The sequence below is a fragment of the Mytilus trossulus genome, chromosome 12, assembly GCF_036588685.1.
Source record: "Mytilus trossulus isolate FHL-02 chromosome 12, PNRI_Mtr1.1.1.hap1, whole genome shotgun sequence".
In the NCBI taxonomy this organism is placed as follows: Eukaryota; Metazoa; Mollusca; class Bivalvia; order Mytilida; family Mytilidae; genus Mytilus; species Mytilus trossulus.
Window position 1 is genome coordinate 18147005 of NC_086384.1, and position 11048 is coordinate 18158052.

Sequence of the window (11048 nt, forward strand, 5' to 3'; positions counted from 1 at the left end):
AATTTTGAATTGAATTAAATTTAATTAAATAGTCGAATAGTGATCATTAGTTTATCCTAGATTTTAAAAATTCAATAGAAAATAATTTAAAAACACACATTAGACTTTCTTTGATTCGAAAATTGTGAAAGTATTTTTTCTTCAATATTTATCGAACAAAACTATAATTTGCGCATCATCCTTTAAAAAATTATTGTAAATATGATAAATGGATAAATGTCCAGAATTTTAGAAAAAAAAACTCGCACTGAGATCAAAACTGCCTCTTCTTCACATAAGAGGGAAGCTATATGTAAACATATTCCCGAAACTTTGTCGGAAATGACCGAATGATGCTACGATTGCACGATAGCCTGAAGCAACTTTTTGACATTTTTCTGGTTTTACGAAAAGTTATTCCACGGAAGGATAGCTCAGAAATTGCGGAAGAATTTCTCACATGAAGATGATGAAATGAATTTTCATAAGTTTTATTGAAAAAAGTCAATTAAAATGAAGGGAGATATTTTTCTGGTGACTTTTGTTTTATTTCTGTGTTATTTTTCCGTTGATGGTAGTGGATATTTAAAAAATCCAGCATCCCGTAATTCTATATGGAGATACTTTGGAGCTGCATCATTTGCTAACAATATTATTGCGAACCACGATGACATGAACGTAAACTGTGGAGGTACCTTTGTAAGTAGATAGATATTATATTGTGCTCGAATTGGTAAATATTATATACTAGTCAACAAAATTTATGGAAAAAATTAAACAGATTTTCGATAAATTTCGAATTACAAGCTAAAAAACATATACTCAAATTGTATTTTGTGCTGATGCGGCATGAAGCAATATTCAATTAACCAATATCATTAACATACGTTATGGTCAAAAACGCGATTTCAAGTTCTTTTTATTTTGGATATTTATTAACCGGTTATTTATTAGTTTCTAATTTGATCTTGACCCGAAATTTAAAAAGCGATAGCAGAACTGAAAAAATTAAAACTGAGACATGCACTTATTAACATAAGAGATATTTAAATAGTTAATTCTTAACTCATAAAAAATTGCGGAGAGTTGAATTTGACCAAAGTATGTTCTTCCTTTTTAAAACTTGGGCAGATATTTAGGCAAAATATGTATTTGATTTTGCAAATACATGTTTTTCTATGTATCCTATACCGTTTTATTTTTTATTAATTTTTTTTTGATAAACTTGAGATTAAATTTGTCAATCGTTAATTGTATTGACTAGTATATTTTGTATACTTATTTTATTTTCATTTCATTTTAAGTTGAAATACACTTTTGCTATGAACGTTACACTCAATATTTATATCTATTTTCAAAATGTCAACGGATTGTAATGGTTTCAGAGGCGGATTTAAAGGGTGCCAAGGGTGCCCCTTCCTCTTGTTGGAAAAAAAATGGTTGATTATTATATATAGAATCATTGTAGCAGACTGGAGTGGGACCCCTTTCTGAATTAAATTAATAAATTACTTACATATCTAAAAAGAAGACATTATTATTATTATTATTATTATTATTATTATTATTATTATTATTATTATTATTATTATTATTATTATTATTATTATTATTATTATTATTATTTTAAAATATGACAATATCAATAATAAATCATGACAACACAGAAGCGCTGACTAATTAATCTGTAAAATTAATAAATAAATATTTAAAATTGGAGAACATATATTTTTATATTTATCAAATTGTTGTTTTTTTTTAATTAATGAGCGTATTTTTGTCTTTGCTTTTTCCTATAATCACCACGTGTATTGCTTTATTTCTTTAATTACAAAATCAACAAACCAAGTTTTAATTTTACATTTGTTGAAACATCCTGTCACGTGTGACATCACAAACTTTTATCAGAATGACAAATGATAATTTTCAATATTGGAAACTCATGATTCACCTAAATTCGATTCAATACTATATTTTTTAAGTTTCATCTCAAAATAATATTTAATAGTATACAACATTAAATCAGTGTACAATATGAATATAAAATAAAAGGACCATTCTAAAACAGTAAAAATTGAGCAAATTCTTCATTAAAGCACATATTTTTTTATTAATATTAAAAAAAACATTTCTACGTCTAATAAAAGAAAAGTTTAAAGGCTTTTTTCATCTGTGAGTAAAACGCTCATTGCTGTTTATAATCAAAAGATAGAAAATCACAATCAAAATGTTTTCAAATATTTTCCTAAAATTGTCACACGTTAACATTGCATGGACTTCGCCGTTTGATGTCAATTTTCAATGCTTCCTGTTTCGTTTCCTAATGATGCCATTTCGCATACATCTTTCTCTGACGGCAAATTGTATTTTCAATGACAACATCATACTAACTGATCGTGCTTGACATAATATTATCCTCTACTGAGGTAATATCTATGTATTCTGTAATGTGACACAAATGTTCAACATTGTAATCAGAAAATGTTTTCCTTATATAAAAATTCTACGCACTTGTGGTTTCTACGCAGGATAAATGCCCAACTGAAAACCTTTCTGTTTAACTAATTAGAACTTATATTGTTCAAACGGTACCAAAGTTGAGTTAAAAATTGCATTTTATTTTGAAAGATGGTTATGTAATTAACATCAGCTGTAACTGCAGCGTATGGATGAAATTTACAAAATCCAAATAAGTATAAGGAGTTGATTATTCAATGATAAAAAAAATTTAGTAGTTTTACAATTACGTATTAAACATGTTCTAAAATGTACATATTTCCTCTTTTTCGATTGAATAATCATAAAATCATCTCTAAACCATTTATCTTATCATGCATTTAATAGAGGATGCAATTCTGTTTATCGCCTTCAGTAAAATAATCACATCATCATCATAAAGAAATATGCAAACTTGATCATATTTATTATCAACACATACTAATATCATATCAAGTGCGAGACTGTGTCATTTATAAAGAAATTAAATAGCATAGGTGATAATGGACATCCTTGGGTTAAACCATAATTGTTGACATTTAATCATTCTGATATATGCTAGTAGATATATAGGAAGATGTGGTGTGAATTTTAATCAAACTGAACCTAACATATTTGTATAAATAGACTGTATAGCAGCACAAATTCTGCTGCAACACCAAGCCTATTTAGCTTTGACCACAATATTTTTTTTGTAGTATCATAGAACTTTATGAAAACAATAGATATTTACTCGTACTGAATTAAAACTCTTGAAGAACACAAAAAACTATGGAGTAGATGGTATGGGAGATTTCATATCTATTTTTCTGACAGTTTTGAAGCGGGGTACGACCATAATTTGGCCCGTAAACAAGACATTAATGTATTGAATATTTCGCATTCATGTTTTGCCGGGATGTGATTTTCGTATTTGCCCAAGGGCTTCAAGCTTCGTGTATCAAATACAAAACTGCAAAATGTGCCAAAATACCTCATATTGAGGTCTATTAATTAATATTGAGATACAAGGAAATGTCTTAGCGATTTTGATACAAGATGTCTTTTCTTAGATGGTTTAAGTGTTTTAAAAAGAGGTATCAATAGGGGAAAACAGACAGATTGAAATATTGTATGAGTGTCAATGAGAAAACTTTCCATCATCCAAGTCGCAATTTGTAAAAGTAAAACATTATGTATAGGTCAAAGAACAGTCTTCAACACGGAGCATTGGCTCACACCAAACAGCAAACTATAAAAGGCCTCATGTACAGAAACTTAAAATTGTTTTAGTTTAATATTGTGTTAGCTAGTGCTAAAAGGGATCAAAATCAGATTTATTCAAACCAGCAATCTTACTAAAATACAGATTCTGAGTCCAAGCTTGTCTTACAATACTCCATGTTACTTTCTGCTCTAGTACTAGTTATTGGATCAGCCAAAGAAACACCAACCAATGAAGTTTAAGCCTTCAAATGTTGTAAGGTGTGTATTAGCCCGACAAAATCAGAGAATTCCGAAAGGTCATAGATTGGAGCGTTTTCATATCCATCATTTTGCAAACCTTGAACCTGTGATTTAATCAGATTTTTCATACAAGTTAAATCCATTGTATATACTGGTACTCATATAAATGTTTTTCATGAAAAAATCATTAAAATGGCGGTTAAATATTTACACTAGGTGGACGCAGTTCAGCATTTTTTATGTAGGGCAGGCAGAAGTGTTCATTGACGTATAAACATAAAGGCAACAGTAGTATACCGATGTTCAAACATCATAAATCGATAGAAAAAAACCAATTCCGGGTCACAAACCAAAACCGAGGGAAACGCATTAAATATAAGAGAATGACGACACAACATTAAAATGTAACACACACAAAAACGAACTAAGTATTAGACAAAATCCGATGAGAATAACAAATATAACATCAAAACTTATACCTGAATTTGGGATAGAAAAGTACCGTGACACGTACTCATTTCATACTCATATATTCCTGTTTGATATTTTTAGGTTAAAGATCACAATGACCTATCACAGAAATGCGGAATATGTGGAGACCCTAAAAATGGACCGCTTGACCACGAAGACCCGTCAAAATACGCAAAAGGATATATAACTCAGGTATACCACGAAGGCACCACCATCAATGTTACAGTAACCGTCACAGGAAAGAAAGAAGGTGGCTTCTTCATGCTGGACCTCTGCTGTCCAGCGGGCAACAGTCCAGTTACAGAGCAATGTTTTCAACGTCTTATATTTAAGGATACTAATTCCAATACACTTCCAATCAACAACTTCGAAGGGGATGGATCATTCGAAGTAATACTTCCACCTGGAGTGACCGGTGACCGTTGTGTAATGCGTTGGATTTGGATTACAGGTAAAACAGAAATGCTAAAGCAATTATTCAAATCAAAAATAAATTTCCTGAAGAAAAATAAAATTTATACAGTCGAAAATGCTTGAGCAAACTTGCTACCTCTGTTCACCTAAAAGTTCTTTAAAAATAAATAGTTAAGTTGTTTTGACGACAAATTAAAAATGAACATGTCAATGTTTTATACATCATATGTAAGTATAAAAGGTTTATAAGTTCTTAATTTCACTTCGAGAAATTTCAAATAATTTTAGTGATTTAAATCATGTTACATATTGATTTTTTTTTTAAAGAAATGAAAAAGTTTAAAATTTTTGAAATTTGAAATTTACAATATAAAACAAATGCATGCTAATTTTATAGCAATGCAGAGATACTAAAGAAATATCTATCAATGACAAATAATGTTTTAATATACTTTAGATTATTTCGAATAAGTAGATTTTAAGTTCAGTTCAGTATATGTGAATATAGTTCCGAGAAACTATTTTATGGCGACATGAATCCCAATATTGAATGATTTAAAAATTATTTGACAGTTATATTCTTTAGTTATTACAAAACCGTAACGCACACAGATCTAGTTAATAGGCCATATTATACAAAATCTTTTTAAGAATATATTCAAGGGAATGTATGATGGGTAATTGTATTTGCGTAAGCTTAAAGAAAGAATAGGGTGAAAACGTCAGATATTTTTCGCTGGAACACGTTCAAGTACTTTTTTTTTTTTTTTTTTTAAATCGGAGTAATTTTTTTGCGCTTCTCGTGGATTATGGTTTGCAGACGATTTTAACACGAAGCTTAAAGACAGAAGAATAAAAGGTAAGACAACTGCTTTAGTATTTATACAAATATTTATAAACATGTAGCTATAAAAAAAAACATGGATTTGTATATATACATCATTTATAAACATGTAGCTATCGAACCAAATATCATTTTGGTTTGAAACGAAGGTATATAAACATGATTGTAGCTCAATGATGAAAATACGTGACAGTGAATGACAAGACACATTCATTGTATGTGAAGAAAAACAGCAGAGCCTAATATGCTGATATTGCACTGCCTGTTGACTTGGAGCTGTCTTGATGACGTTTACAATAGTATAAAATGTGTGTCTTAATTTATATTGTTTACTTTGTTTTGCATAGTTACAACAACTGCAATCATGAGATATTCTATCAAAACTGTTTTACAGCAATGAATCGACTGCAAGCGCAACATGTATACGAAAGATTGCAACAGAAAAATATTAAAGATAGTAATGAAATCACGTCTATTTTGCTTTTGCGAGCTGCATGCTATATGAAATGGAATGCCCAACATTTACTTTCATAAATATAGATGCAAAATTTAGTTTAGTTTCAAGTACTGAATTACAGCCAACTGCAACTTGAAGGTTCTTGTACGTTTTTTGAAATACAATATTTTTGCGTGTTTCCCGTTTAAGTAGATATAGGAAGATGTGGTGTGAGTGCCAATGAGACAACTCTCCATCCAAATAACAATTTAAAAATTAAACCATTATAGGTTAAAGTAAGGTTTGTTTTGGAAAAGTTGACCTTTGCCATAAGTGGAGAAACGGATTCTACATCTTTAAATAATTTATTATTATATTCAGCTCTCTTCAAGCCTCAGCTTAAAAATTTGACCGATTCAAAATATGAATTTACAAAGAAAGATTGGACAATTTTAGCTCAGATTTTCTGATCTGCTAGAAAGAACTGACATTGTATTGAAGATTTCCGGGGGGGGGGGGGGAACGAACAAACATTGCAAACGAAGATTATCCTTTTAACTTTTGCATTATCCAAGAGAGACATATACTTCTTAAACCACACAAAGAATCATTCTTATATCAATATAATCAAACAAAATGTAAATCATCGACCTAAAATGTGAAATTTATCATTCACATTATCAATAATTACAAGTGTGGACACAGATCAATGGGGATGGAAATTGTTGATTTTTAGAAGACTTAGTACTTTCTAATTGCTGAAAATAGGCGAATCTCTAATGGCCAATAATTCACTGCTGTCGAAATTTGAAATTATAGATATTAATGATTTACAGCAACACTGAAACATGATTTGATTTTGAAAAGTTACAATCTTGAAACTCGGGGATTGATTGTTGTTTGTTAAATTCCAGTGGCAAATGCTGCATGCTTATTCATACAAAAAAATCAATTTAACAATTACTTCAATTTGTATTATGTTCAAGGCAGATCAAGACACCTATATAGATTCTTAAAGTTAGTGTGCCCAAAGCATCGGGTTTAACCTCCTCGTCCCAACCGGACGTGACTGTCTATACTCCAAACTGTCGGTTGTTACTAAAGTATAATTAATGTATGGGATGGTAAATTCAATTTATTTGAACCTATAAAAAAGAAGATGTGATATGATTGCCAATGAGACAACTGTCCACAAGAGACCAAAATGACACAGACATTAGCAACTATAGGTCACCGTACGGCCTTCAACAATGAGCATTGACAGCTATAAAAGCCCTGTTCAGTTGAGGCCTTTTTGTTTAAAGAAGCGTGAGTGCAAAATTCGTTTTGTAACCTTTTTTTGCCACTAAAAAGAAATCAGGTGAAACCCTGAACTTATTTGTTTAGCTTTTAGTTTAAGATTAAATTTGGCCTAGATATGATATACCGAAAAATAAATTGGTAAAATGTACACACATGTATACACTTTCTAAAATTACATGTATATAAATAGCCTGCAGTTAAATGTCAACCATATCTATAGCTATCTTCATTTTCTCACACGGAAGTACATATAAGTTAATAGATTTGTAATTACACTTCAATCTAATAGTTTGCTGCATTTTTGCTGCACAGCATAATTTTTGGCGCTTATAGACAATTTTTGCACATATTTTATCAAAGCCTTTCATAAGGCTTATTGTTATTCACTCGCTACATTTTTATGCGTTTTTTTCATTTAAGGTACTCACAGATTTGTTTTTACATTTTAATTTAACATTTTGCTACTTTTTTGCTTCATTGCATATTTTCTGCGCTTATGAAATTTATTTGCACATATTTTGCCAAAGTCTTTGATTGTTTTTCTCTGACTTATTTTGTATTTCTATATTTTGATGCGCTTGTGCACTATATGAGCATCAATATGGTGAGTTCAAATTCTTAGATGCTCTTCTGCTGCATATTATATGCGCTTAAAACATTTGCCCCATTAGCGCAATCGTAGAATAAATGACAACAAACGCATAGAAAAATAAATGCAAGCACGTATATTCAGCAATTTACAACCTGCGAATAAGAAGCGCACATATGCAATAGGTAAGCATAAATTTATAAAAGATATAGACAAACATATTAAAAAAGGTTTCAGATGTAAATAGATTGTTCAATTTTTATATCAGATGAAACATGAGACCCAATAAGAAAGAATCATTTGAATTCAAAAATAAAATAGAATATTCTAATTTTGGATGTAACGTGTCTTCCAATTAGCTGAAATGATTTTGTCTATTTGCTCATAGACGTAATATTGTCATGTGACCATGACGTCATCTACGTTTTTTCATGATTTACTCCTTCATATCGTAATTTAGAATTAAATTATAAGAAATTACTGATTTTTTTTTCTGTCTATCAAAAAAAAACAAACACAAAATTGAGCTGCAATCTATTTGTAGGTGTTATTTCTTCGAAAACGTAGGAAAATATATTAGGTCGTTCCTCAAATAAAATAATACAATCTTTGGTGTGAGAAGACAGATTCTTCTTTACTTCAAAAATATATTTCATTGCACAAATGAACAAAATAGTTTCAAAAATATCTTGGCCCCAAATTTTTTCTTTACCGAATATATCGATGATGTCAGCAAATTTTGTATAAATTATTATTTACGAATCTTCATAAATAAAAAGGTTCCTTGCTTAAAGTGATAACTTACTTAAAGCGTCAAAGCTGGTTTTTGACAGTCGTGTTATGCTGCGCTCACGATATACACAGAATGAATTTGTCAAAAGAGCCAATAATATAAATCTTTGACAGATATGTAGATTCCTTTTTTATGCATAATAATTTGCAAGGATCGAAGAATGAGTGTACAATAAATTCAATCATAAATTTAAACAGTGTCATTTTGAATCTTTTACAGCCAACGAATACAGTTGCGACCCGACAGGACTTTGCGGAGTGGGATACTGGGAGCAACCAGCTTTTGTAAACTGCGCAGATGTCATCGTTTTGGCTACTGGAGCACCAATACCACCAGATTTCGAATATCCTGATTACACATCGACCTACAGTTCAATCAATGGAGGCGGTGATAATGGAACTTCGTCAACATCAGCGACACCGGTCCCAACTGACCTGTCAAGTGTCCCAATTGGAGGCTCGACAACACCAGTTGCCACTACTACAATGTCCCCGACTACTTCCAACGGAATATCAATCGTTACCGTCGACCCAACAGGCGTAACGGGGACTACTGATACACCACCAAGCACCCAAAGTCCTATTATTGGCCCAGTTGGTCCAGTAATTGCCTCATCTGGGTTAGGTCTTCCAAGTTTGGGATTTTTCGCACCGTTTTTACCATTTGGGTTGCCGGTTTTGGCAAAGTTTGGTTTTGGATGGTGGGCAAATAGACAGGCAGGAGGTGTTGCACCGCGTATTAACATCCCACCGCCCCCTGGTCCAATTGTATATGAACCAATGCCGCTCTTTGGAGGTCCTTCCTACGTTCCGGCACCTGTTCCGGTTTCTAAACATTACAAGTCTTATGGGAAATCAGAAAGCGTACATGGATATGGAAACAATTATAATAGTTATAATGGTAACTATGACAACAACAATTACGGAAACAACCGTAACAGTTATGGTAGCAGTTATGGTAGAGGCAACTATAAAAAATAGAAAAAGTAAAAATATGGTATAAATGATATAACCATATTCTTCTCTAACAGTCGTTAGAATACTAGGTATATCAAAAACAGGGAATGAGGTTTGATATTTTATTCATGCAATGTGTTAATTGAAATCTTATGTTTTTATATTAAATTTTGTAGTATAATTAATGATGTGACAAAAAAATACCATATTTAAGATGCCAAGGCTGCTTGGAGTTTTTAAAATTATTCTTTTTGCATTATGCATATGCCACGTTTGGTTTTCAATACTTTGCTGAAAAATGACCATGCACTTCCTCTCTGCTGCTCCTAAATAAGAAAAGGATGCTTATACTTGTTTGTTATTGTATATAGGGTAATAAAGAGATTATACAAATTGTCTTATTTTATTTTCGAAACCTCGAAATTTTAATTGTACTGCCAATCAAGTGAACCTATGTTCTTTTGGAATTAGAACATGGCTTTGTTTACCCGGCCAAAAAGACCGTCATATTCTTTTTAAACTAAAAGGCAAGATGTGAATAAAGTATGATTGAATGATGCTAAAAAACACAAACTCAACAACAAATTCAAATAAAAAAAAATACATTAGAAACCAGCTGAGCACCGTAAGTGTTGTAAAAAAAAAATCTAAAATCTCACCACATGATCAAATCTTTTAAAATGACACAGAACACGAAACCCAAATGTATAGATGTTTTTTTAATTCATCCTAAATTTGAGAAAATAACTTAAGTTGTAAAGTATGCTTTGTTTTCCCGTATGCGATATAGTAATGTCTGGATGGGGCCCTTCATAACGTTCACTCTTTTTTTTTTTTTTTTTTTATCTCATCTCATTTCAGTCTATTCTTTATTTATTTTAACCGTTATACTCTGTTTTATCTATTTCAGCATCCTATTATTCTCCATTCTTTATTTCTTTGGCTTATTGTTCTCTATTATTTTTATTTTTGTCCTTAATCTGTACCCTTTTCTATTATTTCTATTCTTTAAAACCCATCCAGATTTGTGTGAAGGTCAGGGTAACACAAAATGTGGCTGTAGTGCTAGTATGTAACACTAAACATTGTCTTTGCAAAAAGTCAGAAAAATGTGTAACAGTCGCTATCATCCAAACATTACATATAGCAAAAATAATTGTCATCTTCAGTGTTAATGTAAATGATTTAATTACAATTATAAAACTGTAACTGTTTAAAGTGCATGCTATATTTTATATAGAAAAAAAATCATCTGTTTGATATTTCCAGTCGTAAAATTTTGAGTACATTCCATTCAGTTTAAGTCTTTTTGGCATTTTGTA

The 11048-nt window shown here is 30.9% G+C and overlaps 1 protein-coding gene across 1 annotated transcript; it reads left to right on the top strand.

The window, feature by feature from the left end:
- Positions 1-356: 356 nt before the first annotated feature.
- On the top strand, positions 357-10122 carry LOC134693033 (uncharacterized). Its single transcript, XM_063553728.1, has 3 exons — positions 357-678; positions 4474-4843; positions 8990-10122. Exons 1-3 carry the CDS (start codon positions 493-495, stop codon positions 9748-9750), a joined length of 1317 nt encoding a protein of 438 aa, XP_063409798.1. The 5' UTR covers positions 357-492; the 3' UTR covers positions 9751-10122.
- Positions 10123-11048: the final 926 nt, after the last annotated feature.